The 27,299-nt window shown below is 37.4% G+C and overlaps 1 protein-coding gene across 1 annotated transcript; it reads right to left on the bottom strand.

Moving 5' to 3' along the window:
• On the bottom strand, nucleotides 1–27,299 carry LOC149140542 (transcription elongation factor 1 homolog). The gene is made up of 5 exons (XM_089450192.1): nucleotides 27,145–27,299; nucleotides 26,901–27,064; nucleotides 697–767; nucleotides 540–561; nucleotides 1–357 (listed from the first exon to the last, which is right to left on the bottom strand). Exons 2-5 carry the CDS (start codon nucleotides 27,011–27,013, stop codon nucleotides 309–311), a joined length of 255 nt encoding a protein of 84 aa, XP_089306318.1. The 5' UTR covers nucleotides 27,014–27,064; nucleotides 27,145–27,299; the 3' UTR covers nucleotides 1–308.

Genomic DNA, 27,299 nt, shown 5'->3' on the forward strand with positions numbered 1-27,299 from the left:
TACAGCAAATCTATATTTCAAATTTAGTTTCAAATATCAAGCTATGTTGCTGTTACATAACAGCTAAGCCATGTACAGATATAGACTGAACATCACAGTTATTTTTCAAACATGATCAAGGGCATGACAGGCCAAAATAGAATATTGTGAATTTGTTCAAAGGCTTCATATATTATACATTATGAGGAAGACCAACTACAGATTCTCTCACAGATTTCAGACAGAATCTCGGGAAAAGAAACCATATATCAAATTACTATATTAAAGATATATGCAATATGTTATCTAAGCCTGCAGATGCATCCATTTTATCCAGAATTATTTACACGCTCACATTCATCAATCCATTCGGAATACCTGCAAACGGACATTCCAATGGCTAGGTCATCCATAGAGCTATTTATTACTCCATTGCATATACCATTCCTCCAATTCAATAAGGACAACCTTTGTTCAATAATTTTAAAATTTCACTACACTACTAAAAAAATGCATAGATCAAAACCCAAACACTATAATATAATGTTGCGAAAGCTTACACGTCAATGGGCTCGCTCAATGCTGTCAGTTCCAATTAATCCAACAGATAATAATTAATAATATGTTCAGTAAGGGCTCAAAAGCAGAAAAGTCACTTGTGAACCACATGATACTACATAACAATAACCTTAGAAAAACACCATAATATGTACTGACCATTTATTGAGGTGCTGAAACTCTCTTGGCATATCCTGCAGGAAGCCTCCCCAATAAGATCTTTCCGATCCCTGCATGAATAAATATGTAAGAGCTGGGAAAGTTTAAAACTGCTCAAGGCGTCATACAGTCAACAAAATAAACATGTATTTGTTACAAAGGAAAACCTCGTGGGGAAACCCCTCAGCTCTTCCCACATTTTGTGAAATACCCAGTGTAAATCCGTCGGGGCTGAATACAGCACCTGACCCAGTAGGGACATTAGGTGAGGCATGCAACAGAGGGAGCCAGCCAGGGAATCAACTCTGAAACCTCCTCTGCATGAAGCTCAAAGCCCTCAACCACTCATGCTACATGCCGAAACTGATCTGCCCGTGATGTATTGCCATGCAGTGTGATAATAAGATCATTCAGTGCACATGTTCTGCTGATGTTACAATGGATTGAGTAGATGATAACCTCCACAAATCCAGCAGAAGCTTTGATGATGGCTTGCAAGTAAATAATCAGTTCAGAACCAACACCACAATCAACAAGGAGATTTGAATTGTCTTTAAATTGGTGTCTTGATACGAGCTCAACTCTCACTGACATTTAAAGGTGTGCATCAGCTAGGAAGAAAACTAGAAATAGACCACCTACAAAGTTTACGTTTAGAGTAAAACGTGATCTTATGGCAACTACCTTTAATGTACACCAAATTTAAATTTATCTTCATGATTCTTCGGCTTTTACCATTGTAGCTTCCGTTTCCGATTCAGATTTGTTTATTCCTTCGTTTTTACCATTGTAGCTTCCATTTCTTATTCATCTTGTTCGACAAATTTTATCTCACTTTATGAGACCTGCTGGTATCATTGGGATTTTTTAAACGATATACAATAGTAGGTAAACAAAGAGAAATTTTCTTTGTCCACATCCATACAAGGCTGTGACCATATTAACTGTCATATAGTAACTATTTCTTTATTCCTCCATGTTTAAAATTAAGACAATACATGATGTCAAAATTACTTGCATGAATGCCTCAGGATTAACCCCTTACTTCATGTGCACAGCTCCTACAGTAAATCCGAAATCAATCTAGAGGCATGGATGGAACATCAATGAATCTAACCTATAAAAAGAGATGCACTGAAAATAACAGTAACTACTAATTTTGGTTATTTTATGCTCACGAGTATTCAAAAGACAGTCTAGAGGAACTAGGAGAGTAACATTATGTTGTATATAGTCACATCTTTTAATATGTCACCACTTTATGTGTGTGCACACAAGTTAGACCTTGCATGGAATGATTCACCATCATATCCTCCAGAAACTAATCCATAAATCCCATTCAGTTTAGTGAATATCCCATCAGTTTTTGAATACCCAGAAAAAATTCAGGAGCAAATACATTCATATCATGCTTCTTAATTCCTTTAGTCATTATGTATAAGAAAGGTGAGTCAAATATAAAGTGGTTGACACACTTAATAGAGCCCTTGCCAATGCTTTTTCTATCTTAGCTGTCATATGGATAGCCTGTGATGAATGGAAAACCCATTATTATCAGTGATTCTTAACTAATTTAAGCTTATAACATTGTTTGCAGTTATTATAATCATTGAGTAAAGGTTTAACAAGCCGTCAATGGTGGCTTGTGGCTTGCAAGGCCACCGAGTACAGATGAGTGCAGGTTATCAGTATTGCCTCCATCAAGATTCAAGTCTCTCCAGTGAGATGTTTAGGCCTGTGTGCGCCTGTGCTTGCAAAAAAACAGGTAGTGTTAGGGGCAAAGTCCTGGGCAACTTTGTGAAACCAGATACCATTACTCATTGCCTATTAGCTGAAGGGTGACTTATGTAGCATCACAGGATCATTTCTGTCCATTGACGATAAAAAATAAAGAAATTATCACTTGCTTGTGTTGACCAGAAGCATTCAATCCAAAAAAAGGTAAAAGGTTGGTTGATGTCAATAGTTACAATGTGTTACAAGCCCATTATGGTGATATGAAATAAGAAGGGGCACCCCCTAAGCTTGTCAGGCATCTTACAAAAAATAAAAGCATTCCCGGCAGCAGTACACTAACATCTTTCTCAGCAAACCAACTTTTCTTCTTTGGCTTACACCATTAATACAAAATCGAATGAACATTCTCCAACTATTTGGCAAGCCTCCACTACAATTTTCAAATCAACTCCTTAACCTTGTCTATAAAACTGCAATTAACTATGATCGAGTAAGATAAGAGTGAGAACACTGGAGACCAACCTGATCTTAGTAATGCTAGTCACTGCTTCTATTCAGGGAGGCAGCCATCTATCTCAATAAAATCATCTCCTTCCATATTCTTGGTTACACCTTTGTCCCCTAATTTCAGACACCCCTCAAAGAACATAGCAATTGAGGAAAAGAATAAAATGGTCTACCGCGCCGGCCCCCACCCACCAAGGTGAGATTTCTGTTCACAAGCCAGTTATTTAGGGACCCTCACCCTTTATTTCAGGTGTCCCTTAAAGAGCTCTACTCAAGTATGGTATAGCCAAAGGTTTTGAGATGCTTTATGTAGCGTGCCCTATTTTTAGGTGCCATCAACACTATCCCTCATATCTATTTTCCTTGGCTTTTCTTAATGGGCTAAAATAGTGATAGTGTTATGGAGTTTTTTGGGGTATACTGTATTATGGATGCACTTAGATACTCTACTAATTAGTAAATTACCAAAATTAGATAGTTTTTTATTACATTACAGAAACACCCTAACAATGTCTCTATATGAAAGACTCATCCCCATGACCAATTGCTTGTCTAATTCATTATCTAAGTGAGAAACGTAAGTTTATAGGTAGCATAGGCATAGAAGCAATGGTAGTAGCCAAGGCAAAGGCAACAGAGACAAGCAATCGCAGAGGCACCTAAGACAAAGGCATCCTGTGAGATCAATAAACTACCATTGACCATCACCTCACCCTGCATCCCTTGGCTAAGTTCTAATTCCATAGATCATTGTCCTTGTTAACCCAAGGATAGGCCAAGGGCAAAGAAATAAGGTCCCTTCGTACACTCCCTAAATCCCATTCTTCTCTTTACTGGGATCTAGTTCTAAATCAAGTTCATCATCCCAGTGACCCATGACCAACATAAGCAAGTGTTCCCAGAAGTTGAGTTCCAACTGAAGCATTTAATGATCAGATCTTAATAGGAGGGGGGGTGGACAAAACAGCAGAACCAAATTCAAATACAAATCCATAGCCAACTGACCGAGTTACATAAGAAGCAGTTTACTCCGCACCCTCGCTAGCTTACCTACCAACAATAACAGCACCTAGAGTTTCAATTGACCAAGTGAAAGCATCTAAGCCACAAACATCATCACATGGTAGTAACCCCACCTAGCCAAGCTATAAAAGTGAGCCAAACAAATGGGCATAAGCACAGCCAGTATCTAGGATAGCAATTCAAACCATTTATAAAGTAGCACATACCACCATTAGAATATATACAAATCCCATTAGCTCGGCATTATCCTAAGAAGTTCTATCCCAACCTATGCAACTCCAAAAAGTAAAATCTCCCACACACCGAACAAGCATATAAGGGATAGGGTGTGCTCTACGTAATCCTTATTAGAGTAAGTTTTATCATGCACATTGCACATCTAGCCAAGAAAAAGAAAAGGCTTTACTAAGGTCCAATCTATTTTTAAACTCATTCTTAAAAGACAGAATATTCCCATATTGTTTTCCTCCTCCTTAGGCTAAGCTGATCTTGCACAGAATGAGTTGACGAATAAAACACTGAAAATAGATCTAATATGTGCATGTGGTCTCACTTCTATCAACCAAATCTGATTTGTTTTCATTGGCATTGAAGAATGAGTTGCTTAATAGCACCAAATCAGGATACATCCAATTGTACCACCTGCATCAACCATGTATCAACATCAATATAATGATGATTGAGAGGTGAACTTGTGAACCACATACGGCTAAAAACAAGATTGCAAAGAAGGTTGATTCCTATCGAGGAAAATAAGAACTATCCACTATCCCAGAAGAAGTCCCATCATAATTGATCAATAACATTCTCCAAATTCCTTAGCCAATCATAGTAACTAAATGATAGTAACTAAGTGGGAGAGGAATGCATTGAAGGAATAGTTTATATCATACTTCCTAGTCAAAAAAAATAAAAACAATACCTGTTTAAAGGTCTCACACAATGAGACCACTCCAATGGGCTAGCACATAGAAGGGCAATCCCTGATCATTTCAATAGGGTATTGAGAGAAGGAATCATAAAAACCAAGACTCAATTTTCATGAGAATCTATTTTCTTTCACCTCATTCTTCAACGCGAACACAAATTAACATGTGTAGTTGCTTGTGTTGAATAGGATTTTAACAAAATTGATAACTCATGACCCTATCTACTCCATATCATTATTTGAATAACTTTATGAGGGTCTCCAATTTCAAAAGTTCAACCGTTCAAAAAGTGCCAAAGCCCCTAACTATTCCTTGAGTCACATCCTTATGCTAAGTTTTTGAAGTATTCGATTTGCTTGAGGAATATTTCGAGGGATGTGCAACCTCATTCTAAAGAAGAAGATATTAATATCATTTTCTGATTCAGAGGAATACATTTCCTCTGTTGTAGAAGGAACTTGGAAAAAAACGATTTGTTGTCCCTGAGGACAACAAAATCAAAATAGGTTCATCTTTTGATTGATTGCACACAATAAATCTAGCTTTGCTCAAAAGAATTAGTTGTCCTAGGGATAGAGCACGATGATACCATGTTCCTAAGGCACAATGAATTCAAACATAACCTTTCTATCGTCAAGTTCACGTCAAATTAAAACAAACCAGTAGCAGTCTCCTCCTCTTTGCTACTGTTCTGTTGAATACACAAGATAAGCTATTTTGGAACAAATAAGGCTGGGTGATCTTGTTAGGGCTATGCTCCTACTTCATAAATGACAAATATAGAATATGGATTTGAACAAAGTGATTGTGAACAAGTGTAGTGCAATGTTTGTTGAATAAGTTCTCTCCTTCTCAATCAAAGTGATTGTGAACAAGTGCAATGCAATGTTTGTTGAATAAGTTCTCTCCTCAACGCATGGAGAAGGAATCAAAGAAGCATTCAAACAAAGTTGATTCCCTACATCGGATGGCGAATAAAGTGAGCCATTATGTGTTCTCAATTTCTTCCCTTTTCCTACCCTTTTTGGCATCCAAAACAAAGGTATTCTTGCTTGCCTACCCAGGGTAAGATATATCGCAGACGATATCACTTTGCTTAAACAAACAAAGAACAAGAACCAAACCTAGCATTGATTGAAACATGTTGGGTTTTATCCAATTGTATTCCTCGATAGATAAAATAGTGTCGACAGATTGAAAATTGGACAAAGTTATATGCCAAAAAGGGCATACTCTTAAGGACGTTTTAAAAAGGATGGCAAATAAAGTGATAGCACTCCCATCATAACCATCTTCTCCCACTTGAAGATATCAACATCTTTTTGATGTCGTATTCAAAAATACAAAACCACCCCCTATGTGGTCTCTTAACATCAACATTATGTGGCATCATTTATTCTTTCAAAACAAATATCCCCAGTGATACCGTTGACCCCAAATCAGGCATTTTCCTTCTTAGTTCAATTCCTTCTCAACACGGATGAAAGTATCCCCTCAAAAAAGACTACACAAGGGAGGGACAAGAGTTGAAGATAGGAACCCCAAAGGGGAACATCAACATCTTCAAAAAGGTTGGTGTCTTTAGAGTCTCAGACATCATGTACGATTAAACAAAATTTAGTGTAGAATTCCTAGGTTGGGATATAAATATATCTATATTAAATGATATCAGAACCAAACCGATCACTAAACTGGGAACCGGTCTGAAATTGGACCAAAAAACCAATTGACCAAAAAATACATGAAAGGATCCTTTTACTTACTAGGGTCCTACAGTTGAATATTAGGTTGCCCCACTCATCAATTTATTTATTTATTTCAAATGTGATTGACGGGTCCTTGGTTGCATTGTAGAGAACAGGTGAGTTCCATACATAACTGGCCAATTCGATATAAAAAAAAAGCACATCCCGTATTGCACCAGCCTTTTCCGATTCTGTGCCAGTGGTCAGACTGGTTCAGGCATCAAAATGATTGAACTAGCCGATTCCACTAGTTTCGATAACACTGCACAAAATATAACTTATTGCTTGTACACCTTCCAATATGCATGTCAAGCAATCACGATAAAAAAGACTTGGGCCCGAATAGAAATATGAGTTAGTTCTAGTTGGCATTACTTCATTCAACCACTCACCTTATAAGAAAAATATGGGACATTAATAAGGATGTCACCTGTGATATCCTATACGCATGTGAGCCAAAACCCAGACAAAGTGAGAACCCCTTAAAGGTTTGAACAGAGAGAACACTACATGGTGCACTGCTCTATGGGTAGAGTGCAGCAATACCATGCTCCTGGGGGACAACTACTGCATTTCCTATTCGCAGTCTTGGTTTGAAGAATGAAAACAGAATAGAGATAAGCCCATCGCATTCAATCAACCGTCATTGAGACAGCAGCAACACCATAGCTCTGAACAAGCCAGCAGGCATCAATTTCATCAGCAGAACACACAACAAAGAAAACAACAGTCAGCATATATATATATAGTCAGCATATTCTACAGTCAGGTGAATATATATATATCCTTTCCTTGACCTTTGAATGGAATATGCATTTCCTTTCTTGTGATAGAGTTGGTGTCAGAGGCAGGAACACTGGAAGTCACACAACCAACAAGTAATAGTATATTGATTATAGCAGTTTCACCACCAGAGGTGCCAATGCCAAAAGCAATAGCAATTTGCATATTTATTTCTAACTGTTAAGCAAGACGAGTTTTTGTTCCAAAGCCAACATTCCCACCCTCTCCACCCAAACCCCCCCCGGCAACCCAAGGATTCCAGTTTCAGACCCAGGGTGTATTGATTATTCTATTGTTAGAAAGAAATTTCCAAAGCCAGTTGTCAACTTTGTTGATCCAGCAATGATAGAACCAGCAGCGCCAATTGGCCCCCCCAGTAGCTGAAGTTCCAGTTGCCAAGCATATTGATTCATTTGATACAGTATGTATCAGTTCCAGTTCTTCAAGTTGAAAGGTTGCAAAACAGTTCGAGATCCATATCCATGACCAGTGATTCAAAAGCAGCAGAATCAGTAGCTAGGGCATACTCCTAGCTACCCCTATTTCAGCATTCACCATCATTCTAGATATTCTAATTTTTTTAATTCCCTTTCCAAAACTATACAAAGTTGATCTAGACCAAAGTTAAACCAGCAATACCATATATGTTACTGTATGTATGTATTTCAATTGTTTATTTGAAATGAACCCGGAAGAAGAGCAAGCAGCATAACAATATAAATCCAACATACATATAAAATGGTCAGTATTAATGTTTCACTATTTCATATGTGAGACAAAGACCACAACAATTTAGCTTTCATTTGAGAGTTAACAGGAGTTGCCAAAAGAGAACCAGTAAAACAGCATATGTGTGTATTGTATGTATTATTATATATGAAATTCCAAAGGGGTAAGTGATTCCAGTTCGAGTTTGAAAGCTAGCCAGCAGTGATAGACCCAGCAGCAACAGCTGATTTAAGATTATGTTTTGGTTATAGTTGTGAAACAATATATAATTTTAGATGCCCAACAAGTTGATCCATCAGAGGTGGAGACAACAGTAGTATACAGTACGTAAGCCCTTTCTTGTTGTGCCACACCAAGGAAAACAGCTACTGTCCCATTTTATATGATTCTTCTGTCCCTGAAATTTGGATGACAAAATCAATTCTATCTGCTCCCTCACATGGAAAAAACTACTTTCTACCTACATTCAAGAATTGAAAGCATATATGACATATCATATGATATCATTATATATGAAGGAAGGCAGTGGCTTCAGAGATTGTCATTAATTGGAAGAATGCAGTCAAATTACTGCACCATCTCTCAAGCTTAGCGGCTTACCATCACATGATGTGCATTCACCTTTCTTTGTGAACTTGGAAGGCATTGGGCCCTTGGCCCAGACTCCAAACAACCAATTTGGAACCACCTCTTTCAAGCATGCCTTCCTTTGGATATAGAATCAGCATAATTTCCAAGGGCACAATATTACAATTTGGCAATATGACCTTAAGTGAGGTTCCATCACAACTAGGGAAAGAAAATATCATACCCCATGAGGGCTACTTGGATCTCTCTTCTTGGCATCGTTTTTTATTTCTCTTTCATGGTAGAATATCTACCTGTTATTTCAGTATATAAACATATTTTGTAGTGGAGATTGAGTACCAGTCTCATCTTGGAGGATAGTTGAGATGCATAGTGTCACCTAGGAAATGGATCACTCATGGGGACCCATCACAACTCTTCTCTTTAGTGCAAGTAGCTTTAACACCTGAAAAAATGAATTCCATGTGAGTTTTCTCATAATTCCCTTTGCCTTCTTCAGCACTTGGGTTTCTGGCTCACAATTTGAATCCTCAATAAATTAACACTAGATTATTAGTTTACATTGCTAATTTGATGGCAAATCCTGATAAAAATCTACGTCCATTTAGATCTAAAACACTAATTAACCTAGTGGCTCTCCCCTTTTATTTGATCACTATTTCCTCACCCTATAATATCTCAAATTTTCCCTAAAATTGAGTAACAATTGAACTCTCACATTCCCATATGTGGTGGGTAGTCCTCCATCACTTCCCCATAAGCTGCGTGCAGTAGTATGAATCTATTCATTTTCTACATGTCTAATATATGATTTCTCTAAACAATAATTTGTCTGGAAGACTGGAACATGTTGGGGAAAATTGTCGGAAGCTTTCGTTATGCTCTACATCTTTATGCAATTGATATATTTATCCATATACCAAGTTCCCATGGTGTCAAGAACTTTCAAAGATTCATATGAAAATCAAAGACATTATTTGTCTTATAGATCAATTCATGCAATTATGCTAATAATTTATTGCATGTCTTCAAATAATGTAGGGCATACTTATTTATCCACTGATCTTTGCAATACATTTTGAACAAAGGGCATCCATTGGTCCTCTTATAGCTCACTCTCAGAAATGGATTTTCCATACACAATATATCTAGCAGATAGGATTACATATAGAATTCAAATTTAGTCCCTTCAGGTGGTGAGTGGTGAGTGGTGAGTGGGCTTTCTGTGTAGCCTCCTAAAGTATTCAAAAGAATAACAACCCAGTGCAAAACTTTTCCTTTCTTAAACAATTGGTAGAACAACGAGATCCAAATTTCTATAACTCCATGTTTATCTCATATAATTGTCATATGAGGACTACTACATCCCAAACTAAAACAAGAGACTTCAAGTTAATAGTCATCTAATGAATATAGCAATATCCAATAAATAAACATATGCAATAGCTAACATGAAACGATTAATAGTAATTGAATATGAGAGATAGAAAAATCGATATATTAGAATCGATATCAATTTTCAGTAGTGCTACCTTGAAGGAACAAACTTGAAAAGGGCATAGATCCAATAAAATGTGAAATATTTCATACCTCTTAGGTAGCTCTTTACTCCTATCAATATCTTCTTGTAAACTCTAAGCACATCCACTAGAGGCCCATACATCAATCACTTGGCCGTATTACATTATTGAATGCTAACTACCTAGTGGGCATTATTGATGTCACATTATGTTATTAAGTAATCATACCAACTACCTAGTTCGCCTTCTTTAATGAGGCCACATAACATTATTGATTACACACTCCCACTACCTAGTGGCCTTATTTAATGGGGATGGACAAATTACACTGATTAACAACCTAAGTACCAAGAACAAGGTGAGTTTGGGGAGGGGGCTCTAATGTGCTCCCCCTTCAAAAAAGCAAATTATCCTCGAGAATGGAGATGGGGAAACTACTACAAAATATTGGTATAGATGCAGCATCTTCTAGGTGCATCTCTTGTTATTGTGTCCACACTTCTTGCATAAAATGATGGCATAGACAATGCTTGCTCAGTGCAACCTTCGACTATAACCAAATGGAATCCTTGTTATCAATTTTTCGTAGAATAGTGTGGAGTCGACTATTCGTCCTAACCATTGACTATAGGAAGTAAACACGAAAATGGCAAAGATCCTAAAGTGGGTAGAAAAAGCTAGTTAATAAAAGATTTTGCTAATCCTTTTAAGTACATGATAGGGCCCATATAGCTTCTATGCAAACCTTTGGGTTCTCTTTTGCTTGATACGGTTATGTCTATATGGTTGGATATGAAAAAATGCTAGGTCCCTAACCTTGGTGTTTCATTATGCCTAGTGGTAATTGACTTGTTCTTTCATTCTATTTTGAGCCATGACAAGATTGTCCCAGTGTATGAAGAATGTCCACCTATGCATGCAAATTTGCATCCACTTCCAACACCTTGGAGTTGTTGGGCATGTAACATGTAATGGATGTAGGTTTTAATCATATAATGCATCATAAGGTGTCATGTGGGTAAACTGCTGGTAAGTTGTATTGGATCACCATTCTGCATGGGGAGGACATTTGACCCATTGTCCCTATTTCTCTAATACAAAACACCTCAGATAATTCTCCAAAAACTTATTAATCATCTTTGTTTGACCATCTATTTGAGGATTATAAGCCATACTCATTTCAATTGATTTCCTTGGATTTTGAATGTTGATTAAGGTAGGATCACAATTACTTTCAATTGAATTGGTCAAGCCATCAAAATGAAAAATTAGATCTAGCATGACTTGTGTTACTATAGATACTTGAAACAAATGTTGTAAGGCACAAAAATGGACCTATTTGAAAAGGTGATCAACAACTACCATGATGACCTATTTGGGCCCAGAGGCAAGCAAGATCATAATAAAATCCACGGAGATGTCTACCCAAATGAGATTAGGAAATAGTAGAGGCTATAAGGAACTTAATGTTTTGAATCTTTAATATTTTCAGCTTTGTGCCATTCACACATGTCACATTTTGCTATGAAAGTAAAGATTCCATTTTGTTGCACCTCATATGGCAGGAGGATCCGCTTGTGATTTTAATCACAATGAGTTGGCTCACAGCATGGCATGTGAGGAGCCTTTGATAGATTGGGGTGCACACACGTCCTTTCTTTCATTGGATATGCTACTTGATTGAGTTGGTGCTTTTAACTTTTGGAGGCTGAAGACCTACCGTGGCTTGATGACATTATTCATAGGGCTCCCTACACCTTTCCTTTTGAGGTAGTATGACATATCGGGATCCTTATTGACAGCTGCAGCACAACTCAAATCTGAACAATATTTGAGGCAGAGAAGACAGAACTGAAAGAACAGAATGGAAAACACATTATGCATTACAGACCAAACTATTGCCCAGCAAATGTTCATATCCCTATCACCTCTACCTATGATAGGCATCACAAGTGTGGATGCAAGCATGGGAAAGAGTGTGGATGCAAGTATGAAAGTGTGGATGCCTTGATTTCATATCTGATCTTCTTCCCTGTTTCAAAAATCCCATAGCATCCAAACATCAGTTATGGATGGTTCTTTGCTTTCACAGCTGAATCCAAAAGAGTAGACCATTCTTTGCCTTGCATCACTTGCTTCCAGTTTCACAGATGATTTATTGACTAAAGGGACAGTTCAGGTGGCACCTTTACTACAGCAAAGGAGATCATCATTGGTACTGAACAAGATATGCAAAGGGTTAGCAAACAGAAGTCATTGTTATCTTGAAAATGCACAGAGCTGTTTTATTTCATAAACTACTGTTCTAGGCTTGGAGGAAAATACTGTAAGAGAAAAGAATACACATGCACTTCAAAGTAGTAAGTTTTACAATGGTTCCTTTGTTGACAACCCTTTGGCCTGTGTGTCGCCCTCAATCTGGATAAAGCTGGGTCCCTACTGCTGTGTTTGTTCCAAGAAATTCTGAACCCTAAACCAGCAAGAGTAACCATTTACTTAATTTTTCCAATTCCAGATCTTATTTAAACTCCTAGCAAAATATTTTATGCCCAGAAAATTCATTCACCCCAGTAAGTTATTTTCAGAAAAACTGCTGAATATAAGTACACGTGTATTGAAGTTAGAAAATTAGTTGCAGCAGAAAAACAGGTGAAAAATCAATCACAAGCACAGCAGATATTTTTGCCACTCAATTTATCCTTCATTAAATTGCATAGTAAAAGCATGGGCTCACCCAACAGGAAAAATGGCCCCCATAAAAATACAAAAATTATATAGCAGAATGGAATCTGAAAATCTTGGCCCTCTGAAAACTCGCCTCCTGGAATTTCCGGCCCTTGAAAAATCAGCTTTTTCATCCCGCAATTTGGCCTCTCTCCTAGCCCTGTACAGCCTGCGCACAAAAAGAATAACTCGGCCATCACCTAGGCCATACAGTCCCCTACACAACCCTCCAACCTGAGTTTCGGCTTTCCTGCAAATTTAGCCTCCTCTCTCCGATATCTCAGTCCCTTCAAAAATCTCTCACTGGAATTTCCTTGCTGAAACTCCTCCTTCTCTTAAGCCTTGAGTCTCTCAGTCCACTTGAGAAAATTGCTCTCTCAATGATTCAATGTGTCTTTCTCCTCGCTTAGGCTTTCTTTTAAAATTATCATTGAGCCAAAACCCTAACCCTCAATCTACAAAGTGATGGATGGCTAGAAATAAATCCTAACCCACTTAGATCAATGGTAGAGATTAGATCTATTTCACTAAAGGACTAAATCATTTTTCCTTAAACAAATTTAGCCCAATAGCAAACATTAATTAATTAATTAATCAGCCCAAGGGGCAGCTCAATTGGCAATGACCATGTTATAAAGTATTATGTAAGCCATGAGATTCAAGGTTCAAATCCCCCGTGGATCAAGCCAACAAAAAAAAAATCAGTGTGCTTTTTCCTAAGACTTGGAAAAGAAATTAAAAGCCACTTACTCAACATGAGCAAGTACCTAGAGAGTCTTGCACCACTCCTGCATGCTTGACACCTAGCCTACGCATAAGCACTTGTCCACTGTTATATCATCGAACAGTGCTTGTTGTCTAAATTGCTGGGGGCCTAAAGGGCATAACAGGGCAATCATTTTCAAAACTTCTGGGAGACGTTTCCTATAGCAGATATGTGTTTTCATTACTAAGCTGCCCTCCATCCTAAACCCTATGTCAACCAATGGCAACTTTCCACCGTTCCCTTCATCAAAGAAATCATGAACTGGTTCTGATCAGAAGGCAGAGGCATTGCAAGAAGAAATAAGGATCCTGGTTTTGTCAGCAGAACTATTACGTTGGAAATAACTCTAGGGTCTAATCTACCAGAACCTGCAACATTAACAACTAGTAGAGTCATACCTCTGCTTAAAATAGAGCAAAACAAGATGATACCATTTGGAGTTAAGGGAATTAGAAAATTTAAAACATAAAGAATAGGAGATTCTCATCTGAAACTGAAATGAAGAGTGTTTTCGAGGAGATCGATTGGCAAACAGAGTTCAGACCACTCAAGGTGCCAAATTCTGGATGAGCGCTGAACTTCAGAGAAAATCTGGGTCATTAATTAGCTGTAGTACCCTCATTACAACCCTTGCAAATTTCTAGATCCCACATCAAACAGTAAAGTATATTTCCAGATTCCACATCAAACAGTAGTCGTGTATTTCCAGAAAAATGCAGCCTAACCGATGCATTAACAATAGATCCTGGAAGAAGTCTACAAAGAATCACTTTTGAGGAATTGTTTAGCCTGTATGGTGAGCAGCTTTTTGCAGAGAATATAGATCAGGCCCATACTATTGTTCTAACAGAAGGAGAAATGTTGTTGCTATTATCTCACATAGACCTATAGGAATAAAGAGGGTGTTGGAGCAGCTAGTATAACAAATTTCTGAAACAGGTTTTCCAACAACTTTCAAGTTTTAAGGAAGTTTGAAGATAAGCCTATATTTTGAGGAACTTCCTTTCTTGGAAATGCAAGTAAAAAAATCAAGGATAATGTTTCCCATGATTTTGATAATGTAACATGACCTAGAGCTTTAGAAATCGACCCTTAGGATACATCATACACATGTCCATGAATTGAAATTTTAAGGCCTGCCTCGAAAGTCATATGGTATAGGTAGAATATGAAAGACAATCAATTATCTTAGCAAAATGAGATGTAAGCAAACATTTTGATTTTTTGGGGTGGGGGTAGAAATTTAAGCACAACATCCCTTCCTATCCAAATTTGTATTGGTATTTCTTCATGACATCCTAATCAACAAAAGATGCCTAGGAGGTACATGTGTCACATGTTAACCAGGCATTTCATTTCATCTACATCTTCTAAAATATTCCCAATGTACTTCCCATGCTTCGAAAGTATAATTGGGTCACATTTTCATCTATGATAGGGTAAGCTTTGATTCTAAATAATGTAGGCAATCCAACATTTGCTATGCCCCTAGACCCTTAAAAGGTTGTACTTGTTCCACTTTCAAAGCATTGGAAGTACATTTGGAATGTTTTACAAAATGTAAATGAGATGAAATGCCTTGTTAACATGTGACACATGTGCCTACTAGGCTTTTGTTGATTAGGATGTCATCCAGAAATACCAATAGTACAAATTTGGATAGGAAGGGATGTTGTGCTTAAATTTCTACCCCCACCCCCACAAATCAAAATGTTTGCTTACATCTCATTTCGCTAAGATAATCGGTCCTTCACATGTCTACCTACCATGACTTTCAAGGGAGGCCTTAAAATTTCAATTCATGGACACGTGTATCGTAACGCTCCAGGTCATGCTACATTATCAACATCATGGGAAACATTATCCTTGATTTTTTTTTACTTAAGTTTCCAAGAAATGACCCATTCTATAATTTAACAAGAATCATTATTGCAGGTTATTTCCATACCATAAATCTCAAGATTAATCAATAGTTAGAATACAAATTCCCATTTCTCTTGGGTGTGTGGATACAAATTCTTGACATGACTCTACAAGGATCTAGGGGGGATATCCATCACAAATAAGAGATTGACATAGGTCATCATGAAAGTGGCAAGCAAGTCAAAATCTAGCAACTTCATGTTCTCATTAAGACAAGAGATCAACCATGTATTTCCAACATTTCATTGATCATTGAGACACCTTTATATTTTTGTGTATATCCAATGAAAATCACTCTATATTTACCTATTGTTTGATGAAGACATGAATGAAGAAGATAAAGAATTCCAACTTTGGACCAACAAACAGACATTGCACCACTGGCCTTCTACCTATTTCCTTCAACAAATTGGGTATTTAAACTCAAGGCTGGTACGTCCAAATTGCCATCTGATTGTGTTAGCTGGGTATTTGAACTCAAGAGTCATCTGATTGTGTTTTGCAAGTTGACTAGTAATAGGGTGAGGTCTACCAAGCATGGTCGTTCCTCCCAATAAGAGGATTACACTACCACACATAGTTCTTTATATGATTGTTCTAGATTCTAGCCAACCCAATTTGCACAACCTATTAGATGATGTGTTTGACATTGACATGTTGCACGAGAAAGAGTAGTGGATGAACTTGGGAATATAGTTTGGTGAAAGCCATGATCCACTAGGTGTTCCCTTTTAAAAGTCTATCAAGTTGGTGCATTGTAAACTAATTCCTAGGTCTAGGTCCGTAGTTTTTCCAGTTATATCCTAGCCAACCTTTCCATTTCCATTGTGACCATTCAAGAAGTGTTTTGTCTCCCCTCCCTTCTTCCTAGATATTTCTATATAAGATAATAAATGGGCTCATATGCACTCATGACAGAAAACGGTATTGTTGACCTATTTCATTGCTGACCAAAAGAAATATTGCTACTATTGTAACCCCCTTAATCCTCCAAAATGTTAAGCAAATTGTGGAAATACCTAGTAACCATGATTTCTATGCTTTTGAGGAAGGATGGATATTCACCCATACATCTTCCGTATGGACATGTTTTTCCCTACCCAAAGCTCACCTATAATCCTTAACTAGGATGATTTTTTTTTATTTCAATCCCATTCATGAGAAGTCGGCAAGCTTTTAATCCCTTACACCTAACGTTGGCAAGATGGCGATAGGGGAAAGGAAAATATAATGATCTAATGGCTACCATTTGTTCAAAAGGTAGCTATGAAGGACAATTACTTGGTGAGGCCCTAGGTTTCCCTTGCCCTAAGACTGTGGTAGCATGTAACATATCCCAAAGGATGACACATTTATAGAGTTGTATGATAAGTGTCACATGGGATTCCTCCTCTCTGGATGCCCTATCTTTTTTCATGATCTGAAATGACCATATACTAAAAATTGATGTAGAATTGATTAGCCATTAATGAGTTGAATGTTAACTGAAAGCACGAAAATTGAGGTAAACTGCTTGAACAGAACACTTTACGACAGCTGACTAAACATGAAATCGATGCATAACAAAAGTGTGAACAGTAAAAACACAGTTTTACCAGACAGCAAGATTGATTACGAAGTTCGTCCTTGATGGATTACGTCTCCGGGTCTGCTTTCAAGATGGGCGACCATTTTATTAGGAATGAGAAGAAAGGAGTCGATTACACAAAGAAAAGACCAGACTAAATGTGCACACAGACACTTCTGATCACTGCCATCAGATAGCCCTCTGAACCAGCTTTCCAACGCCGCTTACGGTTTCCAAATCCGACTCCCGATGCTCCCGAAACACTGAAAACAAAACAACCTCTAACCTCCAAAATCTGCATACAAAAACCCAAAACCACCAAGCTATTCTTCAATGAGCAAAACTGCCTCTTATAGGCTTGCATGTACATGGAAACCTCCTTGACTGCATTTGAGGTGTATTTAGCTGACTTCTGGGTTGAATTAGGGTTTTGATTAGGAGTCTTTAATGTCTCATAGTGACATTCACCCTTTTGGAATTAAATTAATCCAAAAATACACATTAAAACCCAAAATGACATTGTTATAAAGCAGAACCCGTTAGCTGTTTGCTAACCGCGCAGAAGAGGTTGGGCAGCGCATGTGATCGTTGGACCAGGCCCGCGATCAGCGCACCAGCGGTTCCGCTGCGGTTTCAAAAACAGTTAATGTATCCCCGTTCACATGTCGAAGTTCCGACGATTTTGTAACCTGACGGTTAGGAACCCCAACGGCTACCTTTGTCTGTTCACATGCTGCCCACTGCAGCTTTCTACGATGCGATTAGAAGGCTAGCGATTAGGGTTTGTAACCGTAACCTCCGCCTGACATGTGAACATGGTTAGGTTTCGACGCGGCTAACTCCGCGGTTAGGGACCTGTCATAATATTATTTGTAAAGTTTTTACAATATTGCAAAGGTCGAGGGTTTTATAACATAGTTTTGAATGTATTTTGTAATACATTGGTTTGATTAGAACTTAGGACTAGGGTTTTAGGTAAGGATTTGTACATGGATTTGATGCATGGCTTTAGAACTTAAGGAATAGTGTTTAGCATAAGATTTGATTTTGGACATAATGCATTAGGGTTTTAGGTCTTAGGTTTAGTTATTAGGACTTAGATGTAGGATTTAGGGTTTTAGGTCTAGAATCTTAAAAACCTTTTTACAATCTTTCATCACAATGTGACATAAAACTCCCTGCGACGACAGAACCCACGCACATTGTCGACTCCAGTTGTCTTTGCAATGAAAACCCAGACGATGAACCTATGCCACGGACAACAACCATGTCGACACATCAAACCTGCAAAGTCGAACAACAAAACACATGTCGTCGACCAATCCTGGCGGAACTGTCGATGAACACAAATCAACAGCCAAGCACTAAACCCATATCAATTGAACGCATGAAACCATAACATGGCTTGAACAACCTGATCCACAACCAACATTGTCGATCTGTCAACGCTAAACTGAAGCGACGACGACACTGAACGACACTTGAACACCTGTACAATTTGAATCAACAGATCCTCCTAGATCATTCCTTTCCATTTGAAAGCTTTTGGACCACAAAAATTTGACTAAACAAATAGTCGATGAGGGTAGAACTCCCTCTCTTTCCATGTTGACCTGACGATGTACCAATACATTTGATCAATCCCTTGCAAATGATGACCTTGATGACGCTGACCATGATACCTTTCAATTCAGTAATTTGTTTCTTCCATCCGCAGTATGAACAACTTGGGACGATGGGCAAACCACCTGGTATCAATATGGCAATTGAATTCTTTCCACGAAGAATCATGAGTTAGTGAGTCAAAAATATCTTTGAAAACAGTATTTGTAGAACTTTGTTCAATACATCTGATGGGTATTAACAATCTACTCTCCGAAATAACTAAAATATTCAAAGACTCCTTTGATTTTGACTTCATACCAATTACTTGACTTGATTTACTTTCCTGTTCACTGATTACTAAGTGAACTTGTTGCACATAACTCATCTAGCTGTTGTGATGAAAAGACTGTCGCAACTTAGTTTGACTTTGAAAGTATCTAAGTAATTGTTGATTTTGTTCGAATCACTGCTTCTTCATCTATTAACTGATATCTCCATTGACTTACACTTTCACTTAATGCATTAGTTTTCAAATCATGATAAGAAAACTTTAGATCTGCTTTCGAAAATGCTTTGTCATGAAAATTTATAGACTTCCTCTCCACTTGAAAAGAGGCTTCATTACTTTTTAAAGCATGAAATGATGATGTAATACCAAAGAAATGCAATACTGACTTTCCCCAACACTAACCTACACCCCTAAAACTGAAAATAAACATACCATCTGAAACAAGTCTCTGATTAGACTCACATGTACCATTCCCTGCAATACACTGCTGATGATGATAGTTTCTAGAATTCAGTTGAATGAATGAATTGAAATTCATTCTGTCTTTAAGAAGATGTTCATAGGACATTAAATGTATCTCATGTTGCTTATCCTGTTCATGAATAAGATTTCTTGGAAAAGAATTAACCACCTTGACCAATTGATCTATAAACCGAATCTCGCATTTCGAACAATCTTCCTTATGTTGTTCTTTAATAAACATGAGTACATATTTACTTTAACTTATTAACTGCTTAACTTGATTTGTAACCATTAAATCCAAGTTTGATTTGACTTTATGTGCCCTAACAATAAATTCAACCCCTTCTTTAAGTGATATTTATGTTCCCTTCTATAAAACAATGCATCTCTATCATAAAGATAAGGACTTCCTAAGACAATTCCACATATGTCTACTGGGACCACATCTAACTCCACTTCATCAATGTACTTAGATGTAATTGCAAATTTTAACCAACACTGCTTTGTGACATGTATTTGAGTTGATTTATTAATCCAACCTAATAGGTATGGTCTTGGATGATGTTGTGTTTCCAATCCCAATTGATTAACTATATGTTCAGATATTAAATTTGTTTGCTATCCACTGTCAAATATTGTGTCAATCTTTGTATGCTTAGAAGTTATCCTTATGTGGAAGAGTTCAACTCTTTTATCCTCATGTGGAGGATTTATGTTTGAAGAAGATACATTAGTTTTCGAACTTGAACCAGTATCAAAAGTTTTACCTATTGTAACCATGGCGGTTATCCTCCTTTCATCACCTGAATCTGAACCTAGATCCTGCTGGACTGCTGCAATGGCCTTCTTTTCATCCTTTGCCTTAAGGAACTTTTTGGGCTTAAGTTCTGGATGAAGTTTCCAGCACTTCGATTCATCATGACCGATTCTCTGGCAATGAGAACAAGTAGGTCTTTCCTTCTGAACAATCACTGATTTCTTTCTCTTCGAAATGTTCTTCCCCTTACTGTCACTAGAATCTCTGGTTTCCAACTCTTTGGATGACTGCGATGAAAACTTGAATGGTCTGCCACCTGATTCAATATGTATGGCCTGAACACACCTCGTCAAAATCATCAGGATTAAACATCAATAAAGTATGTTGCAAATATGAATCTAAACTACCGATGTATTTTAACAAAGTGTCACGTGTATCCAATGAACTACCAAGCGCCAATGCTTTCTTCCTAAACTCCTGAGTAAACTCTTGAACACTCTACCCTTTACCTTGCCTCAGATGCTGCCAACCAGTAACAGCTTGCTACATGTATCCTAAAGGATAGAACTGTTTCCTAAGAGCTTTCAAAAACTTAGACCATGAAGAGATGACCTTTCCTTTACTCTTTACATCTAATTGAGTCTTACTTTCCCACCAAATTAAAGTTGTTCCCCCCATTCTAAGTATAGCTAACTGAATTTTAGTTTTATCTTTAGAAATGTTCTAAATACAACAATACACTTCTAACTTCTTTAACCAGTTATCTAGCTTTTCAAGATTCATTTCGCCATCATAAACAGGTAACTCAAATTTAACATCAAGTTTCAAAAAAGATGTTTTCTTAGGTTTCTTTTCCCTTTCAGATTCTACACTGGAAGAAGAAGAAGAAGAAGAGGATGATGGAGATGATGGAGGTGAAGGAGGTTTACAGCCTTGCGTTTACCTTTGTCCTTCTTCGATGGCTTTGAAGAAGCAGCTGCATCTCTCGCCTTCTTGTCTTCGTACAATTCTCCCAACATCTGTTGCATGGTTAAGAATGCCTGCTGAAACTATTCCTCACTCTTCTTAGTCTCAGTGTTTTCACCTGCATCAGGTCTTGACATGGTCAATTTCTGAATGACTCGTCGCTTTCCAATCTCTCGATCGATCTGCTCGAGGATTCCTTCTCCTTGTTGCGACTTAGACCTGGTTAACATTCAATGGCACATTCTACAAACGCAACCTGTTCTGATACCAAATTATATGATCTGAAACAGTGTTGCGTGGGAGCGCCCCCTCCCCCTCGATCCCGCTCCCAATCCACGCTCCGGGCGGGAGCGATTCGAAAGCGGGTCGAGAGGGCGCTCTCTAGAAAAAATTTCACTCCCTGCCTTTTTGGGAGCGTTTTCTTTAGCGTTTTGCCTTTTTTGCAATTTGTTTTTTGTAGTAATGTTAGAAATGCAATTTGTTTTGAAAGAAACAAATAATTTTTGAGTGGGGCAGCTTAATGATCAAGTCTACGGCCCTAGTATTGATATGCTATTCATGGTAATGTTAAATTTTTAAATTAAAAGTGACATTCTCCTTAATCTTCATTTTCATCCTTTTACTTAAATTTTTAACATTACCATGAAATGACTCAGGATGTTTGAGAGTGGTTCCGACCTCATTGGATTTCATATGAAGAAAGTAGAATTTTAGATTTCATTCAAAATCCAGCAGACTTGTCAGTTTTTCAGGATTTCCAGATTGGGGGATTGCAATGTTTCCATTGAATTTTTTCATGTATTAGGGTATGGAACTCGTATTTAATAAAAGAGCACCAATCCCTCTATGTACCTTGATGTTAGTGACATTGGTTGTCGAACTCCTCTATCATGACCCTCCTAAAAATGTACGCATCACTCAAACAAAATCTTGACTTGACATGTTATGCTTTTTCTATCTTATGTTAATGCTTAGAGGGTGATATTAATGACAAAGATCCCTATACAAATACAGAGGTAATGACAAAGATACCTCTGGATATTAATGCTTAGAGGGTGATATTAATGACAAAGATCCTGATTTTCCAACAAGACTAAAAAAATAGAAATTTCTCATGGTGGCAAGAGGCCCAAGCATAAGAAATAGATAATAGATTTACTTCTCTTTTCTAGTTTCTAGTAGTTTTTATAACTATTGACTCTTTCATATTTATTATGATATTTTTTTTGAACAATATATGACAATTTAAGTTTGAAGTTGGCAATTATAACTCATTAGTAATGAATTATGAATATGATGCTTCATGAAAGTTGAAAATTGTTTCATTTCATTTCATTTTATAACATTTCATTCATGTTAGATATTATTTGTTGTAATGGTTACACTTAGCTTACAAGTACAAATTTGGTGATCAATGATGATAAATGTTATATATTGAATTTTGAGAGCTTGAAACTTTAAGATTGATGAATCATGAGACTCAATATGTTGTATGTTACTATGTTACTAACTTGTGGACGTGGTTGATAAAGATTATAACTTCTAGATGAGTGTTGTTATATGGTTCAATCTATGTTTTTTTATGTTTTTTATATCTAATTCATTATTCTACATGTTTTTAGTTGACATATATGTATCAAAATATAAAAAATATATATAATATATAAAAAACGCTCCGGGATTCGCTCCCAAACCGGAGCTTCTGAAAATGTCACTCTCGCTCCCGTTTTCGCTCCCGCTCCCAAGTAACACTGATCTGAAATGACCATATATTAAAAATTGATGTAGAATTGATTAGCCATTAATGAGTTGAATGTTAACTGAAAGCACGGAAATTGAGGTAAACTGCTTGAACATAACACTTTACGACAGCTGATTAAACATGAAATCGATGCATAACAGAAGTGTGAACAGTAAAAACACAGTTTTACCAGACAGTAAGATTGATTACGGAGTTCGTCCCTGATGGACTACGTCTCCAGGTCCGCTTTCAAGATGGGCAACCGTTTTATTAGGAATGAGAAGAAAGGAGTCGATTACACAGATAAAACACCAGACTAAATGTGCACACAGACACTTCTAATCACTGCCATCAGATAGCCCTCTAAACCAGCTTTCCAACGCCACTTACGGTTTCCAAATCCGACTCTCGATGCTCCCGAAACACCGAAAACAAATCAGCGTCTAACCTCCAAAATCTGCATACAAAAACCCAAAACCACCAAGCTATTCTTCAATGAGCAAAACTGCCTCTTATAGGCCTGCATGTACATGGAAACCTCCTTGACTGCATTTGAGGTGTATTTAGCTGACTTCTAGGTTGAATTAGTGTTTTGATTAGGAGTCTTTAATGTCTCATAGTGACATTCACCTTTTGGAATTAAATTAATCCAAAAATACACATTAAAACCCAAAATGACATTGTTATAAAGCGGAACCCGTTAGCTGTTTGCTAACCACGCAGAAGAGGTTGGACAACCCATGTGATCGTTGGACCAAGCCCGCGGTCAGCGCGCATGCAGTTCCACTACGATTTCAAAAATGGTTAACTATATCCCTGTTTACATGTCGAAGTTCCAACGGTTTTGTAACCTAACGATTAGGAACACCGACGGCTACCTCTGTCTGTTCACATGTTGCCTGCTGCGGCTTTCTTCGATGCAGTTAGAAGGCCAAGGGTGGTTGTAACCGTAACCTCCGCCTGACATGTGAACATGGCTAGGTTCCGACGTGACTAACTTCGCGGTTAGGGACCTGTCATAATATTATTTGTAAAGTTTTTACAATATTACAAAGGCCAAGGGTTTTATAACATAGTTTTGAATGTATTTTTGTAATACATTGGTTTGATTAGAACTTAGGACTAGGGTTTTAGGTAAGGATTTGTACATGGATTTGATGCATGGCTTTAGAACTTAGGGAATGGTGTTTAGCATAATATTTGATTTTAGGCATAATGCATTAGGGTTGTAGGTCTTAGGTTTAGTCATTATGACTTAGATGTAGGATTTAGGGTTTTAGGTCTAGAATCTTAAAAACCCTTTTACAATATTTCGTCACAATGTGACATAAAACCACCTGCGACGACAAAACCCACGCACATTGTCGACTCCAGCTGTCTTTGCAATGACAACTCGGACGATGAACCTATGCCACGGACGACAACCATGTCGACACATCAAACCTACATAGTCGAATGACAAAACACATGTCGTCGACCAATCCTGGCGGAACTGTCAATAAACACAAGTCGACAGCCAGGCGCTAAACCCATATCAACTGAACGCCATGAAACCATAACATTACCTGAACAACCTAATCCACAACCAACACTGTCGATCTGTCAAAGCTGAACTGAAGCGATGACGACACTGAACGACACTTGAACACCTGTATAATTTGAATCAATGAATCCTCCTGGATCATTTCATTTCTGAAATATCGTCCTCTCTAGTTTGTTCTTCTTCACCAGTAGGAGTTTCCATGTCTTCCAGCTCCTTAGATAAAACTATGGAACTTGTGAACCATGTAACATTAACTATTTCAAAGGTGGATATGCTTACATTTCTTATTAAAAAGTCCAATATGTATGTCATATATAACTTTTTGTTTGATTAAGCCAAAGACCAGCAATAGAAGAATGAAACTCTAGCCACAAAAGATTTAGATCTTCAAGTTTAGATAAGGGTTCTCTCTACCATGAGTTATGACAACAACATTTGAATACGAAAGCAGAAAATAGAGGGTGAAATGAAAATTAAATGTTTTGAAGTAAATCAAATCAACATGGATGTGTCAAGGAAATGTAAGCCTAGCTTGCAATATGAGAAACCCTACGCTTTAAATAGTCACAATTGTTGTAATTGGTGGAATTGAGAAAGGCCCTTTATTGAGACGCTTATAAGCAAGACTTAGTTGGTATTTTGTGCATTCTTGAGTTCCTATTCACATATTACTATATTTCTCATGTGCTTGATGTTTTGTAGACATTTTTAACTTTGAATTCACATTGTTTATGCTCATTTCAGTCTTTTCCATGTAACTAAGCAACCCAATTTTCAGCCTGAAGGTAAAATATTCTTTCAGGCTCAAGGTCCGTCTACAATAATGCTTAAATCCATTACAACAATATACACAATATGAACTAAACATGTCACTTGCCGAAATTGAACCTAGGTGGAGAAGATAACAATCATTGCTCCCAACAACCTCAAATAAACCCAATTGACAATTTCTGATCATTTTATTATGTACTTTATTGTTTATTACAACAATATACACAATATGAACTAAACATGTCACTTGCCGAAATTGAACCTAGGTGGAGAAGATAACAATCATTGCTCCCAACAACCTCAAATAAACCCAATTGACAATTTCTGATCATTTTATTATGTACTTTATTGTTTTTCTTTGTCCGTATAATTTATGTTATGGTGATAATCTTTAAACATCTTATCTGCTATTTTGTTCACAGCTTGTCTATTGTACAATCCTTAGGCTTGGCAGATTTAATCGAATCATATCTAACAAGAAAACATCGTGAAACATGTATATGACAAAGCTGCAATCTTAACCCCCATGATTATGATTAGCATCTATCATGTTCAGGCCGCTTGTGTCATTCGCATCTCACGGTGTTTTGGCATAAGCAAGCCCCATTTTTTTAACCATATTTACCATGACTGCATGAGAGGGTGTTTTGGCTTTTTCCAATCCCAAATTTTGTTTTTGCACTTAGCTTGTGGATGTTGCTTGGACAAGCCAACCTTTTTTTCACTAAGGCTTGTATATATTGATTGCTAATAGAGTTTCAAGGAAGCTTTGTTCCCAAAAAAATAAATTGCAATAGTATCTGAATTGTTAATAATATCGTGGTTTCTAATGTGCAAAGCTATTAGAATAAGCTAAACTAACCACTGCAAGAGCTTTAGTGACTTTTAAATATGTTACAAGTATCTTAAAACTTTATCCCATCAATTGCTCCAGATAGGAATCCTGAAACCTTTTCCCGTCACACGTTAAAAATATCTAATCTCTTCAAATATTGGCGTAGAAAAGGTTGACATCTCCCCGTAAATAAAATATTAAGAGAGATACATACATCACCCCATAAGTAGATCTTTGCGAGAGTTAGACGCGAAACAACCATAAGCAGGAATATCCCAATCGATATGAGCACAATGCAATTTAGCCAATAAAGCGTCCACAGGGAATTCTAAAGTGACTAAGAGAGCACATTTCAATAATAAAAAAATTCCACAAAATATTCTACAAGCGACTAAGAAATTCGGAATAATGAATAGAAAAGATAGTCGAGGTAACGCTAAAATGGCTCCCTACATGCCGACAGAAGAGTCCGGCAGAATCTTCAAATATTAATTACATTCTTTTTCGAATTAAAGGACCAGGATGGTCAATGTGGGTTAATCAAGGAAAACCAGGAAAAACAAATAACTATTAGCCATTGTTTTCGCAAGGTTCAGGTTTCAAGTCCCGTCAAAGATTATACATCATATCTCAGTTACTTTGTAGGGTTTAAGGTTTCAATGTGGTAAAGAAAAATGGGCATAGAACTACTCACATGCGACATTCCACACTACTCTCGTGGTTGCAGAAAGGGCAGCTGAAAACTGTGCTGAGCTTTTCCTGTTTTTTCTTTGATTCCGGCTTCTTCGATGACTTCCTCTTCCCCATATTTGCCCTTGAAACCCTCTAAATTACACAGTAATCCTCCCGCCTTCAAACCTAACGGAAGCATGAAATTAATGGCAGAGATAACCAGAAATTAGACCAGGAAAGGCTTAACAAAGAGACCTGTGCATTACCTTGAATTCCAGGGCGAGTGAAACTGCGTATGAAGAAAACCTAAATGGCGTGCCGACAAGAGCGCGAGTGCTGTTTATAGTCGCCTCTGCGACTTAATTTGTCGTTGCGTGTTAATAAAGAAATACTTCTTTGCTTAGTAATCAATTTAGATCCA

This window comes from Pinus tabuliformis, chromosome X (assembly GCF_031772625.1).
Source record: "Pinus tabuliformis cultivar Carrire ecotype Pingquan chromosome X, CPIR1, whole genome shotgun sequence".
NCBI classification, from domain to species: Eukaryota; Viridiplantae; Streptophyta; class Pinopsida; order Pinales; family Pinaceae; genus Pinus; species Pinus tabuliformis.